Raw genomic sequence first — 21,027 nt, forward strand, 5'->3', positions numbered from 1 at the left:
TAATTGTATTCGTGATGTAAAGCAGTGGCTGTCCCTGAAACTTCCTTTACCTGAATGATGGTAAAACTGAGATCATGGTGTTTGAGCGCACTGGCATACTAAATGTGGTAACACCAAATTTTGGTGCTTTGGCTAACTATGTAAAACCAGCTGTCAAGAATTTGGGAGTGATATTTGACAGCTGTTTGAGGGTTGATCAACAGATAAATTCTGTTGTCAAAGCTAGTTTTTTCCACCTTCGCCTTTTGGCTAAAATAAAGCACTTTCTCAGTAGACGTGATCTTGAGACGCCATTCATGCTTTCATCAGCTCCAGACTTGATTATTGTAATGCACTTTATTCGGGCATTAATCAGTCGTCTCTTGCACGTCTCCAGTTGGTGCAGAATGCTGCTGCTCGTCTTTTGACAAACACTTTTAGATGTGAGCATATTACGCCCGTCCTGTACTCACTCCACTGGCTTCCAGTTCGTTTTAGAATTGATTTAAAATTTTAACGTTTGTTTTTAAAGCTATTTATGGCCTTGCACCTCCCTACTTGTCTGAAATTTTAACTTTGCGCACCTACAGTAGGACATTAAGGGTGTCTGGCCAGCTTTACTTAGATGTTCCAAGGTCAAGATATAAACACTGGGGTGATCATGCTTTCGTGGTAGCTGGCCCCAGATTGTGGAATGAGGTACCTCTTGAGTTACGTACTATTCCTGACCTAGCACTTTTTAAATCTAAGTTAAAGACTTATTTATTTAAACTGGCTTTTAACACTTAGTGGGGAGGTGACATGTTCTGTTATTTTTATGTTCTTTTTTATGTGTTGTTTTAAAATTTTATTTTATATGTGTTTTATTTTTGTAAATTTGTGTTTTTAATGTTAAGCACTTTGGACACCAGTCGGTGCTGTAAAGCGCTTTATAAATAAATGTTGATTGATTTGATGACTGTTGGGAAAGTGTAGTGACACGGACCCACAACAGGGGGCGCAAATGAACGGTCAATAGATGAGCCAAAATATAACAATTTAATGTTGTGAATGTGCACAACGAACATACAGACAATCACAGAATATCATAACAGTCAATACACAGAGGTGACGTGTGGGCAGGCTCGAGGATAGAAGACGTCTGTCCTGAGAAGAGCCGGAACCACACGATTTCCGCCACCCCAGAACCTGGTGAATACTGGAGCCGCCAAGTCCCGAATTCCCAGGTGATCACCGTCCCCGACTGTCGGATCTGGTACTGCTGGCGAAGAACAAAGACAGTCAAGTGTGGGTGTGTGTACACCCAGTAACAACAACAGTGGGAATGCCACCTCCACCTCTCACTCAACACGTTGCAGTGGTCTCAGAGGAAAAGGAGCGCCGTCATGCACAGCCTCCACCAAAACGACCGGTTCTCCTGCAAACACTCACAATCACAGATTTATAAATCTCAAAAAAAGGCTGAGAGTATTACCTCCAATGAAGTATGATATCTCGGCAACGAGGTGGAGATGACGTCTGGTCTTTATGGAGTGAGATGATGTTGAGTAGATGGGTGACAGCTGTCAAGAGGTAATGAGCGACAGCTGTCACCCCCGGCTGTGTCCATGGCGGCAGCGCCCTCTCGTGCCTGAAGCCCGCACTTCAGGCAGGGCGCCCTCTGGTGGTGGGCCAGCAGTACCTCCTCTTCTGGCGGCCCACACAACAATGACTTCATGTTTTCACACTATTAACTGTCCCCAGCATCACATCCATGTGTCGGAGATGGTGCAATACACACCGCACGTTTCTACGCTCATTCCACTTTTGATACGTCTGAACGTTGGCGTGGAGATGGACGTACACCAGGTTTTTGTGCGAACGCAGCCTTTGGACATGAGGCCGCTGGTCTCAGCAGTGTTTGAGTGTTAATGTTGAGAAGAAAAAAACAGATTGCAGAGAACACAACTTTCTGATTACTGAGACTCTATCTGCCTGATTTTTGTTTCTCTTCGTGCCTGAGGAATTTGAAACAGCGTGCAAAAAAGAAAGATGCACACAGCGGTTTGGTGTCCTCTTTGCCAATGACTGCAGTGTTGTATCAAGAAAATGAGTTAGTGGTTTTAGTGTGGTCCTGGGTAAGAGTCTGCCCGGAATACGAACACGTTTCACCCACATTCACCCCCCTCCCCTCCCCCAGGTCAGGCTGGGGAGCCTGTGTGTTCCTGGGTTTTGCAGAGGTCATTTCAACAGCAAACCCACAGCAAGTCTTTTTTTTTTATTTACTTTGTTCTTTTAATTTATTCTTTGTAATCATTTGTGTGTGTGTAAATCAGTGTACTAAACACAAAAGTACTAAATTACACCATGTCAGTACACAAATATCCCAAATTAAAGAGCTGTTTAAAAAAAAAAGCAATGTGCTCCTGTTTTTATTGACGTGTTTCTAATCCTATAGGTCAGCAACCGGTGCTCATCTGAGTCAAATAACATTCAGTATGTTTTCCATTGGACATTAATTTGTCAATCTTGCTTATTTGTTGGAATTTAAAAATCCTAATGGGACACACCACAGGCTGATTGCTTCCTGCATAAATCCACTGTTTGCTTCTCCATGCATGTCCATCTGATGATTTCATGTGTTCAAACTACATCACATAACATCCAATATGATGTCCAATGCAGATCTGTCAATCTTGATTTTTTATTTTTTATTTTTTTTTGTAATTTAAAAGTTAAGTAACAGCACAAGCTGTGGCGTGCACATGTGCCTCTGAGTTCCAGTCTGTTGTTAAAGATCATAACTCTAGTAAATAAAATGTCAAATGAGCAGACTATTCTAAATAAATAAAGAATTTTGAAAATATTAATGTATTTTGTTTTATTTTTGGTGGTGACCAAGTGGTTAATGCGCTTGGTTTCAGTGCAGAAGGTTCTGGGTTCAAATCCCACCCCTGCCACATTTCTCCATGTAATGTGGAGTTGCGTCAGGAAGGGCATCCGGCGTAGAACCTGTGCCAATTCAACATGCAGATCCACCTTGGATTTGCTGTGGCGACCCGGAGTGCAAACAAGGGAGCAGCCGAAGGGACTTACTATGCACAGAAAAATGAAGTCATAAACATGAGGAAATCAGCCTGATTTCACCTGCCTCTGATAAACACTCAGAAACGTCAAGCTGTGAGGAGTATGAATTTTGGTGACATTATCTCAGGTCATGCCCCCAAAGTGAATGGGGGAAAACATATTTTTTATAGTGTTTTTTGTGGACTTTGATGGTAAATACATCAAAATGGTTAAAATCTGTGTTTTGCAAAGATGTAGTCACATGACTAGCGTTGCTTATTAGGTGAAGAGATTTTCCAAATCTAATATTTTGAGATGGAACGTGATTGGTTTTAATAGGACAAATGGTAGAAGTGAAGTCCAGCACTGCGTAAGAATTCAGTTCCAGTTCAATTCAATTTATTTTCATTTATATAACGCCAAATCACAAAAAAAAGTTGCCTCAAGGCGCTTTACACAATAAGGTCTAACCTTAGTAACCCCTAGAGCAGTACACAGGTGACAGTGGTAAGGAAAAACTCCCTCTGAGGAAAAAACCTCAAGCAGACCAGACTCAAAGGGGTGACCCTTTGCTTGGGCCATGATACAGACACAAATTACAAAACAACTCACAATACGAATATACAGGAAATGCTGCCGGTGCATAGGACAGGAGGGTTACAGAAACAGACACCACACCCATCTCTGGATTTAACTGCACCTCAAACAGGGAGAAAAAAACTGAATCAGGCATCAGAAAGACAAGAAATACAGTATAATTTCTCAGCATTAAACAACAACATAAACAGAAGAAATATTAAGGTGATCGCCAGCCACTAGCCCTAAGTTTCACTAAAAGACCCAGAATTTAGGTTAAGCTGAGGCCGCAGCACGCTCTGTTTACTAATAAAATACATTTAAAAGGGTAAAAAGTGTAGAACTATACTATGCCAGTATGCTAGCCATACCAAAGGGAAAATAAGTCAGGACTTTTAAGTCTCTACAGAATCTGACTGTTTTATTGAAAGCGGGGAGATCATTCCACAGGACAGGGGCACGATAAGAGAAAGCTTTGTGACTTTTTATTCACCCTAGGGACACAAAGTATGGTCTTCAAAACATGGATGAAACCATGGATTTTATCCTTTGTTTTTCTGTGGCCAGGAGAAAATTCTTAACAAAGCGTGTTTCCTCTCCCGAAAGCGTGGAACCGGCCATGTACGAGGTCTGTCCAAAAAGTAACGAACCTTTTTATTTTTTCAAAAACTATATGGATTTGAATCACGTGTGATTGCATCAGCCAAGCTTGACCCTTCGTGCGCATGCATGAGTTTTTTCATGCCTGTCGGTTGCGTCATTCGCCTGTGAGCAGGCTTTGTGTGAGCACTGGTCCACCCCCCTCATCGGATTTTTATTGCAAATAAATGTCTGAACGATTTGGAGCTTTGCTGCATCAATTTTTTTCCAGAAACTGTGAGAGACCTCCAGGTGGTAACCGTTTGGAAAATTAATATGGCTTTCAGCGACGATTTTATGGGGATTACACAGATTAAGGAGTGATCCAGCCGGTTTAAAGACGGCCCACAACTGCTGAGAGCGCGCCATGCTCCGAGCGTCCATCGACAGGCTGAAACCCCGCTGAAACAACCAGGTCATTTCCAACGTGAAGGCTTTGTTGATCCTGGACGTCGTCTGACTTTCACAAAAAGGCAGAAGGCGTGGACATCAGCACTTTTTCGGCACATTCTACTGCTACAGGAGTTTTTTCATGGAAAGAGAAGCGGTAGATTGCGCCACCGTGCCGCTCATGGCGCGGGACAAAACCACCTCCATGTTGGTCTCACAGGACGGCTTTCAGGTGGCTTTCAGACGGCTTCCGGTTGCTTTTCAGTCGTGTGACTATCCGAGAAATTGAGCATGAGCTGGACATGCCCCAACATGTCCTGTGAGGCTTCATCTCGGCGTTGCTTTGCGCCATGCGGCTCCGCCGTGATGCGCGGAATTCCTCCGCTCCTCTTTCCATGACAGAAACTCCTGTAACAGTGGAATGTGCCGTTCATTTATAAACTGGACGCTGTCTTGATCGGTATGTCATCTGACTAGCACAGTTATTGCGGAACACGTGGACATCAGCACTTTTTTGGCACATTGAGACAGACGTGCGGAGGAATTCCGCGCGTCAGGACGGAGCCGCATGGCGCAAAGCAACTCCGTGATGAAGCCTCACAGGACATGTTGGGGCATATCCAGCTCACGCTCAATTTCTCGGATATGCACACGACTGAAAAGCAATCGGAAGCCACCTGAAAGCCGTCCTGTGAGACCAACATGGAGGTGGTTTTGTCCCGCACCATGAGCGGCACGGTGGCGCAATCCTCCGCTTCTTTTTCCATGAAAAAAACTCCTGTAACAGTGGAATGTGCCGAAAAAGTGCTGATGTCCACGTCTTCTGCCTTGTTGTGAAAGTCAGATGACGTCCCAGATCAACAAAGCCTTCACGTTGGAAATGATCTGGTTGTTTCAGCAGGGTGTCAGCCTGTCGATCGGCACTCGGAGTGTGCCGCGCTCTCAGCAGCTGTGGGCGGTCTTTAAACCGGGTGGATCACTCCTTAATCTGTGTAATCCCCATAAAATTGTCCCTGAAAGCCATATTAATTTTCCAAACGGTGTCCACCTGGAGGTCTCTTACAGTTTCTGGAAAAAAATTGATGCAGCAAAGCTCCAAATCGTTCAGACATTTATTCGCAATAAAAATCCGATGAGAGGGGTGGACCACTGCTCACACAAAGCCTGCTCACAGGTGAATGACGCAACCGACAGGCGTGAAAAAACTCACGCGTGCGCACGAAGGTTCAAGCTTGGCTGATGCAATCACACGTGATTCAAATCCATATGGTTTTTGCAAAAAATAAAAAGGTCCGATACTTTTCTAACAGACCTTGTATGTGGTTTGCACCATGGTGACTGTAGACCACTTTTGTCGTCTAAGGTGCAAATGAAACCAGCAATGACATTTGTGTTGGGCTTTACTCAGGAAGCAAGTGCCTCCAAAACAGAAGGTTTTCCATTCAAGACCATGGGTGCCCATTCCCCATGTAAAGTGGAGTTGCATCAAATAGGGCATCTGGTGTGAAACTTGTGCCAAATTAATACACAGATTCACAATAGACAGAGCAAAAAATAGAGCAGCTGAGCGAGTGTACTTTTTACAATAGCACCCTGACAACACAAAGAAATAAAGGTTATCATCCTTTCATAGTGGTAGAATTTAAGGATGTATGCAACTTGACAAACTATATCTCCATGATGGTTAGTTTGGTGTTTAAATGGTCACAGATTGTTTCCACAAAAAGCTCATTTAACCAATATGTTGTCTCCTCTCCTTTTCTCTCTCTCTTCTCCTTTTCTTCTTCTACTCAGTTCTCTCTGTTTGGTTCTCGTTCCACCAACAGGACCACAGTTACTCCCTCTTCCTCCTCCCCCTCTTCCTCTCCTGTCATCCCTTCAGTGAGAAGGGCTGAGCGTTTGGCTGCCTCTGGCCCCGTCCTGAGTAAAGCGGAATTCCTGGAGTGTGTGCGGTGTAGTAACCAGGCCTGCCAGCAGGGGGATTACACCCTTGCTGTGCGTCTTTACAGCGAGGTCCTCGCCGCCGACCCCCAGAACTGCATCCTGTACAGTAACCGCTCTGCAGCCTACCTCAGACTGGGCCACTACAGTGCGGCGCTGGATGATGCAATCAAAGCCCGGCTCATCAACCCCAAGTGGCCCAAGGTAAGAGTCGTGAGCGCTGATGACATTTGAAACTGAGCCGCACACTATAACCGGCTTTATGTGCGATCAGTGGTGAGTGCAGATATTGTAAAAATTAGCTTTGATAACTGCTAATTTGCTTGGTAACACTAAAATGATAAACCATTGAACCGCCAAATCGGAAACTTGGGTGAGAGCTGTGGAGATCAACCTCACTGGTATGATGTCAGGGCAATATGGCGGCACACACAGTAAGCAGAATCATCTTTTCATTAATCTCTACTTGTATGTAGCGTTTGATGGTGAGTTTATGCAGTAAATGTATACGACGGGTGTTGACTGGAGTTGTGGACCGTACTGTTGTCAGTATGGCGGTGGGTCGCAAATTCATAATAATCCCCCTCCCAAGATGGCAGATGAAATATCAGAGAAAGGAACTCGATGTCCGTGGCCGTGCAGGCGTTCCATGCTTTCCAGAGCAGATCCACTGGAACACATTGACGTTCAACGTCGGAATTATTGACTTTCGACGTGCAATAGAATGTAGCATTAGTTCCAACAGGAGCAAATGGATGATGCTAGCATTCACGCACGTTTTGTACTGATAAATTCTATTTTTTTTAAATGGTACCTTGTTTAAAGTTAGCACCACTACATTTTGTGTAAGATAGTTGGTCCGTTAATGGTTTTCGAAGTTAGCTGAAAAGTGAATCTGCCACAGAGAAAGTTGGCTTAGCTAATTAGTGGTGGTTGCCTGATTGTCAAACCCGCCTCAGTTCTGGTTCTTGTGTGCGTGAAGAGAACTGTGTTGAAGTCAAGCATCTCAAGATACCTGGTGCTGGTTCAAATCTTTGTTTTGACGTCTTTAATGGACCATGTGCATTGAAAAAAGAAGCAAATCCTTCTTTCCTCTTTCCTACCCCGTTCCTGTCACATGGCTTCATTGTTGTTGTTGTTGTTGTTGTTATTATCCACGAACACAAGATGCTGCTTAGATTCTGCCGACCACGTTTTTATATTCATCTTAGTTTTTTTTTTGTTTGTTTTGTTTTGGGGTTTTTTGTATTTGAAAGCCACATAAGTCAGTTTAATGAGATGTTCCAATAAACGTGGCATCGTGAGGAGATGCAGGCTGACGACACACAATGATGGAGAGCTATTACTTTATTAACAGTTGATTTTTTTATTCATCTTTTAATTTAACAATTTAATTTAATTTAATGATTATTTGCCATTAGCAAATGAATTCTTTGGTTTACTTACCTGGAAATTATAGCCATAAATTTTAACATAACTTTCAACATTGTATTTTAAATATTTGCCATATAAAGTGGTGTCTATGGGGGGTGGGGATACATAAATAAAATTCTCAAAAATCTTCCTGAGACAGACATTAAACAACAACATATAAATAAATACATGGTGACATATTTAATGTGCTGCAACTAACAGTTATTATTCTTTGATTAACTGATTTTTTTTCAATTAATCTCATGATTAAATAATTAATACTTTGACTAACTAACCAGGAAATAATAACCATTATATATTTTCCTAACTTCCAACATTGTATTTAAATATTTGTTATGAAAGTATTTATCATACAAATAACTAAATAAATAAAATAAAATACCAGCCTATAAAGGAAATATAAAAAAGAAAAAAGTCAAAGTCTTGCACACTGAAGATTTGAGTGTCTTCCTGAGATGCAAAAATACTAAATAAGTAGACAAATAAAATGAGTGACATATTTCACAGGCCTACAGCTAACAGTTATTATCAATTAATCTGTTGATTATTTCCTGCATTAATTGATTAATTGTTTGAAAATGTTGAAAACCATTAATCAGTGTTTCCCAAAGCCCAAGATTTGTTATTCACAACACAAACACATTCAGTTTACCGTGAAAGAGGAGACAAGAAACCAGGAAATATTCACATTTAAGAAGTTGAAATTAGAGAATTTGGACATTTAACAAAAAAGACTCAAAATGATTATTTGATTATCAAAGCAGCTGTTGATTACCTTCATCCCTAATCAGTCCACGTGGTCTCCAGGGGTATATTTTTAGATAGATTTTCTTAAATGTATTCACCTGAAATATTCTGTAACTGCCACCTATACAGTTATCTTCAGTGTCACTTCTTTTCATCACATTTGATTAAATTCTGTGGGATCCATAATAACTTGTCTTATGTTTGATATAATGGTATCCTGTCGGACTCTATAGCAAAATGTTTTTAGCTTTGTGACAGTTTTTCATGAGTACTGGAGTTGAATTTTGGATTGAAAACATCGTGCTTGAAAAACAGAAAATATGGTCAAAGTTCTTTCAAAATGAAATGTGTTTTATGAACCTGATACTCAATAGTCATTTTTTTCAAAATAGCTGCAAAGTGACTGTGTTGTGTTATATATCTGTAAGAATGGCCTCAGTAATGACATGTGGAGAGTATTTATAAAACAAGAAGTTCTGATGGGGTCCAAGTGTACAGACGAGTAATTATGATACTGATGAATGTTAATAATTTATCATTGCAGCTGTCTTTCGATGTCACACTGCGTCAGTCATGTCAGAAGAGGCTGATCTGGGAGTTTGCACATTTTCCTCGCACTTTGGAAAACACTGAGTTTGGTGCTCAGTAAAACGTTGGTTTCTTCCTGTAGAGGGCGGTCACGCCTCGGTGGCGTGGACAAAGGTTAGAGTGGCTCTTTTCTTCTGCCGACACACACAGCAGTGAATTGATGGAGCGTCTGTGGAGGAGCTGTGCAGGCAGGAGACAGCCCATTGTGTGGACAGCTGGGCCCCGGCCAGCTCGACTCCACTTCCTCTCCCCGAGCAGGAGAATGGACGGAAGTGGTGTTTGGGTGTGTGAGTGCAGGAATGCGTGTGTGTGGAAGCTCTGCACGCCTGTTATTTTGTTTTCAAACCCTGGCGAGGCCTCGCTCTGAGTTTGGCACTCGCACACAATGAGAGAAACGCCATTCCTTTATGTGTGCGGCCCTCATGGCGGCGGTGTCATTGCGCCATCCTGCTCACAGGTCAAAGGCAAGGTCAAGACTAATGAACTGCCAATAAGAGCGGCTGTCTGAGAGCGACATTTACTGCTGCTTCAGTTGTCACTTTCAAACAGAAGCATCATCTTTTGCTCTTGTCTCTGTTTTTGTCCCGTCGGCACAACAGGCCAACGGCAACAAAACACTCACACAAACAAAAACACAGATGTGACGCAGTCGTGGGAACGTAGAGGTGTAAGCGGTCGAACGTCACACACGTTTGTCAGCTGAATTCGATCACACAATAGCAAAACTTTGCATTTTGATGTTGTGTTTTTGCTGTTTTGGGCAGTTTTTACCTTCTTGTCGGTGTGTTCATTACAAAGCTGAACAACATGTTTTGTCTCTTTGTGATTCAAATGAAGTCGGATCACAGGAGCTGCTGCAGCAGCAGATGCTGGTCTTTTTCTCCCACAATCCCACCTGTTTTGTGTCTGAATGTTTGCTGGCGTCTGCAGTGTCTTTCTGTTCTGCCTCTTTCCTTCACACAGGAACTTTCATTCACCATTAAAGCTTTGTATTTTGCCTCAGTAGTTGTGCTTTTGGGTTGAGAAAGGGTTCATACTGTGTTTGTGTCGGTCATGTGTGTCCTCTTTGATCCTTACTGTTAATTTAGAGACACACAACTTTCCTCCCACAGTGACTAAATAAATAAATGGGCTGTATTTATATAGCGCTTTTTCATCTGCATCAGATGCTCAAAGTGCTTTACAATAATGCCACACATTCACCGCATTGTCAGGGTGCTGCCATACAAGGTGCTCACTACACACTAGGAGCAACTAGGGCATTAAGGATCTTGCCCAAGGTGAGTTGAACCGAGGATCCTGTGGTCTCAAGCCCAACGCCTTAACCACCACACCATCACCTCCCCACTAGAGCACCGCGTCCACCTTAGTGTGTGTGGACACGGTGCTCTAGTGGGGAGGTGATGGTCTGGAAGAAACTTTGACCAGAACCAGACTGTAGGCACAGAAACCAACCATAACCCACGGTTTGAATCATTCAAGGGGAGGAGTTATTTCAAATGTTAGTGTTCTGGTTGCATGTAGGGATGGGATGGTACCACTTTTTCATGTCCGATATGATGCCTATCTTGGAACCTTGAGTATGTGGCAGTACCAGTCTTAAAATAGCTGTTAATAAATACATTTGTGTGGATGTACTTTGCTCACCTGTCCATCAATCAATCAATCAATCAATTTTTTTATATAGCGCCAAATCACAACAAACAGTTGCCCCAAGGCGCTTTATATTGTAAGGCAAGGCCATACAATAATGATGTAAAACCCCAACGGTCAAAACGACCCCCTGTGAGCAAGCACTTGGTGACAGTGGGAAGGAAAAACTCCCTTTTAACAGGAAGAAACCTCCAGCAGAACCAGGCTCAGGGAGGGGCAGTCTTCTGCTGGGACTGGTTGGGGCTGAGGGAGAGAACCAGGAAAAAGACATGCTGTGGAAGAGAGCAGAGATCGATCACTAATGATTAAATGCAGAGTGGTGCATACAGAGCAAAAAGAGAAAGAAACACTCAGTGCATCATGGGAACCCCCCAGCAGTCTACGTCTATAGCAGCATAACTAAAACATCACTTCAAACTGTGAAATAAATGTTGAAGTCCCCTAAAGAAAACCATATGAAGCCCATAACATGACTCAGTAGAAAACAACACAAAAAACAGATTTTTTTCCTCTTTAATCTCTGATATCTCATCCAGTAACTTTGGCCAGTATGGGACTGATACTCATCCAGAAGATCAGATTTGTGCTCCCCTAGTTACAAGCAGCTGTGAGCCCTGTTCTAACTTTAACAGAAATGTATCTCAGGTGGTCGTAGTCATTGAATCTGTCAAATGGCGTGTGAATATCATGGATGCCCACTAACGTGCACAGTTTGATGATGTAATGTGCCATCACATGTTCCATGTGATGTATGTAAAAACAATGGCAGGAAGTTTGTAGTAATGTTATGATTTTTTTTTTCTGTATTATCAGTTCTTTAATTTGTGATTTTTGTGTATTGTTGTAGTGTATTTTTTAATATTGGCATTTATTGTTTTATTATTGGAGTATTATTTTGTGTAGTGGTTTGATTCCTGGGAAAGCCCTGTATAAATAGTTATTATTATTATTAACTGGCGTTCTGTCCAGGGTGAAGCCCACCTCACGCCCTATGACTGCTGGGATAGCCCGCCCCCCACCCCTGACCCTGTGACCCTTAATTGGAGTAAGTGGGTGTAGAAAATGAATGGGTGGATTATTATTATTATTATTATTATTATAATAAATGTGTGAGGGGTTTTTCTTTTTTTTTTGGTATATGAGTTGCACTGGAGCATAAGTTGCAGGACTGCCAAACTAGTAAAAAAAACCTACAAATTATACTTCAGCAAATACGGTATTTAATGTGAATGACTCAAATGTCACATTGCAGTTTGACCCTTTGTGGATGATGTCACAGCTGCTACATTTTGATCGCTGACATATTCACCTTGAACTCATAGTCAATACGTTCCTCCTTATCTTGAATAATCATCATAAACAGAGACATTGTTGTACTAAAGTACGTTCTTTTCATGTGTAACTTTACGGTGGAATCAGAAAGAGTTCCGTGGGCTTCTGCCCTCTAAAGGGAACGATGACCAGATGGCAGCCAGTTACGCCTGTTTATGTGGAAGACTGTGGCTCAGGCGCGCACCACTCAGGCTTCCCCTGTCATTAAGAAAGGACTCTCAAACCGCACACTACAAAAATATAATTAATGTACATGCACAGAAAGGGTAGACTTGCTTTAAGTAGACTTCACGGTCCAAAGGAGGCCTGATGGTGCACTGTGCCGTGCGACTGTAATGTCCTGTTGCTGTGGAGAAGCCAGTCTGGGTCAGTGGGGTGACCCAGGACTTAACCACAGACCACGCTGTGTGTCAGTCAGTCGACTACTGACTCATTACCTTCAGTTTAACAGCAACAACACTGTGGATTAATTAAAATCACCACAGTGAAAGAGAGGGGAAGCAGTATTGATCATGACCACTAGGGGGCAGCACTCACGTGGGATAAAATCAGTTGGTCCAAACCTCTGAGTTCCCACATAAGTGTTGTGTTAAAGTTTCAGCATCACTGTCATCAGACACGTTACAGGACACATCCTGCTGATGTGACGCAAATCAGAGTTTAACCAGTCGGATGCTCGCTGGAGTGTCCGTCTCTGTTCTGTTGGCTGTCTTGGAGTAAACACACGACGTCCACATTCCTCTGAGGGTTTTTGTTATTATTATTATCATTATTATTATTATTATTATTATTATTATTTGCAAGTTATTTCTGCTATTGGCAGCAGCAGGAGCAGATGCAGCTGTTTGTGATAGAAGACTTTTTATTAGAGTTTTTATTCAAATGTGAGTCAAAAATTAAAAAAATAAGTTTAAAAAAAATCCAACTTTAACTCAAAAGTCTGTCATGAAAAGTCAGAATGTTGTCTGTCAATCAAACATATGAGTACATAAGTCAACATTTTCTCGTCATTATTCTGAGATGAATTAGCAGTGAGTAGCTCAAGATTATGACTTTGGAATGTAATTGAGTCATTATTACTTATGAAGTTGAATTTCTGATTTAGAATTGTAGCATAGCAATGAAAATAAATAAACCTGAACTTTGTTCTGCTGATCTAAATTTAAACATTGTGCAAAACTTTGATCTCTAATATCAACGTTGAGGAGTTACGACTTTTTATGTTGTTGTTGTTGTTCATTCAGTTGCTCCTGTTATGTGTTCGGGGTCGCCACAGCAGATACAGCCAGATCCACATTGGTATTTGGCACAAGTTTTATGCCAGATGCTCTTCCTGATGCAACTCCAGTGTTACCTGGAGAAACACACACAGCCACTGGTGTTCAACAGAGGTCTCCCATCCAAGTACTAACCAGGTCCCACACTGCTTAGCTTCTGAGATCTGACGGGATCAGAATGACATGAATCAGACTGACATGGATCAGACTGACACGGATCAGACTGACATGGATCAAACTGACACAGATCAGACTGACATGAATCAGACTGACACGGATCAGACTGACATGGATCAAACTGACACAGATCAGACTGACATGGATCAGACTGACACGGATCAGACTGACATGGATCAAACTGACACAGATCAGACTGACATGAATCAGACTGACATGAATCAGACTGACATGGATCAGACTGACATGGATCAGACTGACATGAATCAGACTGACATGAATCAGACTGACATGAATCAGACTGACATGGATCAGACTGACACGGATCAGACTGACATGGATCAAACTGACACAGATCAGACTGACATGAATCAGACTGACATGGATCAGACTGACATGAATCAGACTGACATGAATCAGACTGACATGGATCAGACTGACATGGATCAGACTGACATGGATCAAACTGACAACGGATCAGACTGACATGAATCAGACTGACATGAATCAGACTGACATGGATCAGACTGACATGGATCAAACTGACACAGATCAGACTGACATGAATCAGACTGACACGGATCAGACTGACACGGATCAGACTGACACGGATCAGACTGACACGGATCAGACTGACACGGATCAGACTTACATGAATCAGACTTACATGAATCAGACTGACATGAATCAGACTGACATGGATCAGACTGACATGGGTCAAACTGACACGGATCAGACTGACATGAATCACACTGACACGGATCAGACTGACATGGATCAGACTGACACGGATCAGACTGACATGGATCAGACTGACACGAATCAGACTGACATGGATCAGACTGACACGGATCAGACTGACACGGATCAGACTGACACGGATCAGACCGACACGGATCAGACCGACACGGATCAGACCGACACGGATCAGACCGACACGGATCAGACCGACACGGATCAGACTGACATGAATCAGACTGACATGGATCAGACTGACATGGATCAGACTGACATGAATCAGACTGACATGAATCAGACTGACATGGATCAGACTGACATGGATCAAACTGACAACGGATCAGACTGACATGAATCAGACTGACATGAATCAGACTGACATGGATCAGACTGACATGGATCAAACTGACAACGGATCAGACTGACATGAATCAGACTGACATGAATCAGACTGACATGAATCAGACTGACATGGATCAGACTGACATGGATCAAACTGACACAGATCAGACTGACATGAATCAGACTGACATGGATCAGACTGACATGGATCAGACTGACATGAATCAGACTGACATGAATCAGACTGACATGGATCAGACTGACATGGATCAAACTGACAACGGATCAGACTGACATGAATCAGACTGACATGAATCAGACTGACATGGATCAGACTGACATGGATCAAACTGACACAGATCAGACTGACATGAATCAGACTGACATGGATCAAACTGACACGGATCAAACTGACACGGATCAGACTGACACGGATCAGACTGACACGGATCAGACTGACACGGATCAGACTGACACGGATCAGACTGACACGAATCAGACTTACATGAATCAGACTTACATGAATCAGACTGACATGAATCAGACTGACATGGATCAGACTGACATGGGTCAAACTGACACGGATCAGACTGACATGAATCACACTGACACGGATCAGACTGACATGGATCAGACTGACATGGATCAGACTGACATGGATCAGACTGACATGAATCAGACTGACACGAATCAGACTGACACGGATCAGACTGACACGAATCAGACTGACACGGATCAGACCGACACGGATCAGACCGACACGGATCAGACCGACACGGATCAGACCGACACGGATCAGACTGATATGGAGCAGACTGATATGGAGCAGACCAGCGGCAGAAGACACGACTTTTTATACGGCTTATAATTTAAATTTAATATGTATATGTCGCGGACACAAATGAGCAAAGCTCTTCAGCATCTCACCATGTCATTTAGGTCTAGAGATGGGTATTGATAAGATTTTATCAATATCAGTGCCATTATCGATTCCGCTTATCAATCCAATTCCTTATTGATTCCTTTATCAATACCTCCTGTGATTTTTCTGTGTACTAAAAGTAGGCTTTACAGGTTTTCTATGTCAGTAACATTTTATTGAGTCTTAAAGTAAATAAATATGAAATTGGTCACTGGATCCTTAAACTCTGGACATAAATAAAAATGAACAAAATCTGTAGTTTTTCTCAAAAGCATTTCTTTCCGGACATTAATGGCATGAATGTCACTCCGTACCTCTGAGCTGAGCTCAGTCGGCTGCACGTCAGCATCAGTGTCATTCATAAAGAACACAGAACGTTTTAGTCTGTTGGAGTTTGTTGTCTGTGTTACAACATTTGGAAAGAGGTATCATTTGATTTAAACGGTGATTCGCTCTGAAGTTATTAATTCCGGCTGGACTCTAACTTGACTCGGCAGAGAGCAGTGCAGCGTTTGGAGCTGTGCCAACAGAACGGAGGACAATTCTCATTTCTTACCTGCAACAAGACAAGAGTCCCAGTTAGTGACTTTAATCCACACAAAAGTGACTCACGATTGACATTTTTAAATGGTTTTGAGAGGAGTTAAGAAACGGATTTGCTGCTTATGAAAAGCTGCAAAGCAGAAAACCAATGAAGCAGCAGGTCGGAGCACTGCTTCATTGCTTCATTGCTTCAAGCTTCAAAGCGGAGCAGTTACAGAAGCGGTTGATTACAGACTCGCTGCAGGGTCTGTAATCAACATGAAGAAATGATCATTTTCCCGATAAAACACCCTCAAAAACAACGGACACTCTGAAGGACCGATAAGGGAATTGTTAAGTAAAAAGGCTGTTGATGTCGGTGGATCAAATCATTTTGTGCCATCTCCAGTTTGTGCCTCCGTCTACCATATTACCATATACCATTATATTTATGTATTATGTATGAATATCTTTGTGCCATCATTTTGACGTAAGTTGCAATGAATGCTTTAGTCAATCATAATTTTGACCTTCAGTCAAATTTTTGACCCCCCGGCACGTCTTCCTTCTGAAATTTTGGCCTATCTCATATTTATGTTCTTAAAATAGAATAAACTTTATTTTCTGTCCCACAAAGGTCACAGAAATTCTTCTTCAACGACTGGCTCATAAAACACATCAAATACACAGAACGTCACTGAAAAAAATTGATTGATTGACAACACAATTGACTCATGTGGTGTCTGTGTGGGCGTCTGGGGGCGTTTGTGTGGGCGTCTGTGTGGGTGTCTGTCTGAGTGTCTGTGTGGACGTCTGTCTGGGTGTCTGTGTGGGCATCCATGTGAGTGACTGTGTTGGTGTCCGTGTGGGGTCTGAGTGGCCGTCTGTGGGCGTCTGTGTGAGCATCTGTGTGGCCGTGTGTGGGCGTCATTGTGAGCATCTGTGTGGCCGTGTGTGGGCGTCATTGTGAGCATCTGTGTGGCCGTGTGTGGGCGTCATTGTGAGCATCTGTGTGGCCGTGTGTGGGCGTCATTGTGAGCATCTGTGTGGCCGTGTGTGGGCGTCATTGTGAGCATCTGTGTGGGTGTCTGTGTGGGCGTCTGTGTGGGTGTCTGTCTGAGTGTCTGTGTGGACATCTGTCTGGGTGTCTGTGTGGGCATCCATGTGAGTGACTGTGTTGGTGTCCGTGTGGGGTCTGAGTGGCCGTCTGTGGGCGTCTGTGTGAGCATCTGTGTGGCCGTGTGTGGGCGTCATTGTGAGCATCTGTGTGGGTGTCTGTGGGGGCGCCTGTGTGGGTGTCTGTGGGCGTCTGTGTGAGCATTTGTGTGGGCGTCTGTGTGAGCGTCTGTGTGGGCATCCCTGTGGGCCTTCGTGTGGTAGTCTGTGTGTGGATCTGTGTGGGTGTGTGTGGGCATCTGTGTGAGTGTCTGTGGGGGCGCCTGTGTGGGTGTCTGTGGGCGTCTGTGTGAGCATTTGTGTGGGCGTCTGTGTGAGCGTCTGTGTGGGCATCCCTGTGGGCCTTCGTGTGGTAGTCTGTGTGTGGATCTGTGTGGGTGTGTGTGGGCATCTGTGTGAGTGTCTGTGGGGGCGTCTGTGTGAGCATCTGTGAGGGGGTTTGTGTGGGCGTCCCTGTGGGCCTTTGTGTGGGCGTCTGTGGGGGCGTCTGTGCGGGCATCTGTGGGGGCGTCTGTGCGGGCGAAGGGGGTTCAGCTTCAGAGAGAGCATTGTCGATGTGAATGTGAGCATAATGCGAGAAGGATTGAACTCCATGCTCTGAAATACAATCAAAATAATTACACTGCAATACAAATAATCTGTTACATTTTTCATCACCCACTGGATGGACATGGTGCACATACAGCACCAAGTCAGGCATCTACTCCCAATAGGTGCAACACATTCACCAGGAAAATGACCCGTCACAATCATTTAGATCAGCAGCGACCAATTCCAACCCTCAGGGAGCCCAAACCTGCACACACACACACACACACACACACACCCCTCCCGACCTGCCAAAAGCTGATTACTTCATTCAGGTGTCTGTAAGCTCTTGACTGGCTGAGCTGTCTTTAGGGTGCATCCTGTCTTATTTTATGGTTGTGGCTCCTGAATGCTGATTGACAGGGTTGACATCTGAACCCATTGTCAGGCTGTCAGGCTGGGATTTGAACGAAGGATCTTCTGGTCTCAAGCCCAACGCCTTAACTGCTAGACCATCACCTCCCTTCTCCAGAGTTGAGGCACCAAATGACTTTTTCCTCGTCCCCTTCACAGTGTGTGCTGCTTTCCACAGAGAGTGGAAACTTACTTTTTTGGTTTTTATCTTTGCGGGGTATTTTTCATGATACAAAAAATATTCTGTTCTCATGCGTCCGAACACCCTGGGCATTCCATGCAAAAGTATAGCCAAACAAGGGTAGGTGGATGCACGAGCTCAGCCAGTATTATGTTACTGAGAACACCCAGTTGCCCACCATCCAATATATTTCTATAAAATCTCTGATTTCATTACAAAAAAACAATCACAAATAATTCAGCCGTTTAGTGCTCGAGAGTTCCAGATCTGTTCCACTTTGTGCTCAGCTCTTGTACTGCAGACTCTCAAACTGATGTCACTCTCATGTGACTACTACCAGTGCACGCTGATGACATCATCAAAGATGCAGAAGTGACAAAAAAAAATCAAGAAAAACATCATCATAACATATTTTTTAGGTTTTTGGGATGTGTTTGGGGTCACAAAATTAATTAAATTAAAGGTGAGCCTCAACCAACATTCATTAAAAAAGGGGGTGGGCAGATGCTTGAGGGCAGCATTCCACTATGCAGACACAGTGTGTGTGTGTGTGTGTGTGTGTGTGTGTGTGTGTGTGTGTGTGTGTGTGTGTGTGTGTGTGTGTGTGTGTGTGTGTGTGTGTGTGTGTGTGTGTGTGTGTATATATATATATATTAAATTGTGATTTATAATTTTTGCCATGATCAAGCAGCTCTGGCCTGAATCATCATCTGGAGATGAACCCTGGTGCCCGACAGCCACCTGCTCTGCTGAAAATAATTATGTGTCTGTTTTTATTTTCTTGCACTGGAGCAGAATGCTCACAAGGAAGGAAAATTAAAACTTTCTGTGGTCATCAATTGTGTTGCTTTTCAAAACAGACACTTTATCATCATCAATCAATTTTATTTATATAGCGCCAAATCACAACAAACAGTTGCCCCAAGGCGCTTTATATTGTAAGGCAAGGCCATACAATAATTACGTAAAAACCCCAACGGTCAAAACGACCCCCTGTGAGCAAGCACTTGGCGACAGTGGGAAGGAAAAACTCCCTTTTAACAGGAAGAAACCTCCAGCAGAACCAGGCTCAGGGAGGGGCAGTCTTCTGCTGGGACTAGTTGGGGCTGAGGGAGAGAACCAGGAAAAAGACATGCTGTGGAGGGGAGCAGAGATCGATCACTAATGATTAAATGCAGAGTGGTGCATACAGAGCAAAAGAGAAAGAAACACTCAGTGCATCATGGGAACCCCCCAGCAGTCTAAGTCTATAGCAGCATAACTAAGGGATGGTTCAGGGTCACCTGATCCAGCCCTAACTATAAGTTTTAGCAAAAAGGAAAGTTTTAAGCCTAATCTTAAAAGTAGAGAGGGTGTCTGTCTCCCTGATCTGAATTGGGAGCTGGTTCCACAGGAGAGGAGCCTGAAAGCTGAAGGCTCTGCCTCCCATTCTACTCTTACAAACCTAGGAACTACAAGTAAGCCTGCAGTCTGAGAGCGAAGCGCTCTATTGGGGTGATATGGTACTATGAGGTCCCTAAGATAAGATGGGACCTGATTATTCAAAACCTTATAAGTAAGAAGAAGAATTTTAAATTCTATTCTAGAATTAACAGGAAGCCAATGAAGAGAGGCCAATATGGGTGAGATATGCTCTCTCCTTCTAGTCCCCGTCAGTACTCTAGCTGCAGCATTTTGAATTAACTGAAGGCTTTTCAGGGAACTTTTAGGACAACCTGATAATAATGAATTACAATAGTCCAGCCTAGAGGAAATAAATGCATGAATTAGTTTTTCAGCATCACTCTGAGACAAGACCTTTCTGATTTTAGAGATATTGCGTAAATGCAAAAAAGCAGTCCTACATATTTGTTTAATATGCGCTTTGAATGACATATCCTGATCAAAAATGACTCCAAGATTTCTCACAGTATTACTAGAGGTCAGGGTAATGCCATCCAGAGTAAGGATCTGGTTAGACACCATGTTTCTAAGATTTGTGGGGCCAAGTACAATAACTTCAGTTTTATGTTGTGTGTGGGCCGCCAGAAGAGGAGGTACTGCTGGCCCACCATCAGAGGGCGCCCTGCCTGAAATGCGGGCTTCAGGCACGAGAGGGCGCTGCCGCCATGGACACAGCCGGGGGTGACAGCTGTCACTCATTACCTCTTGACAGCTGTCACCCATCTACTCAACGTCCTCTCACTCCATAAAGACCAGACGTCATCTCCACCTCGTTGCCGAGATATCATACTTCATTGGAGGTAATACTCTCAGCCTTTTTTGTGAGATTTGTAAATCTGTTATTGTGAGTGTTTGCAGGAGTACCGGTCGTTTTTGTGGAGGCTGTGCAAGACGGAGCTCTTTTTCTTCTGAGACCACTGCAACGTGTTGAGTGAGAGGTGGCGGTGGCATTCCCACCGCTGTTGTCACTGGGTGTACACACA

The 21,027-nt window shown here is 43.4% G+C and overlaps 1 protein-coding gene across 1 annotated transcript in view; it reads left to right on the forward strand.

Moving 5' to 3' along the window:
• The window catches only part of ttc28 (tetratricopeptide repeat domain 28), a 284,301-nt gene that overhangs the window by 20,538 nt on the left and 242,736 nt on the right, over nt 1-21,027 (forward strand). Inside the window, exon 2 of the mRNA XM_034192530.1 lies at nt 6,424-6,774. Within this exon, the coding sequence (XP_034048421.1) occupies nt 6,424-6,774 (351 nt within the window). The remainder of the gene's footprint in view (nt 1-6,423; nt 6,775-21,027) is intronic.

This window comes from Thalassophryne amazonica, chromosome 17 (assembly GCF_902500255.1).
Source record: "Thalassophryne amazonica chromosome 17, fThaAma1.1, whole genome shotgun sequence".
Lineage (NCBI taxonomy): Eukaryota > Metazoa > Chordata > Actinopteri > Batrachoidiformes > Batrachoididae > Thalassophryne > Thalassophryne amazonica.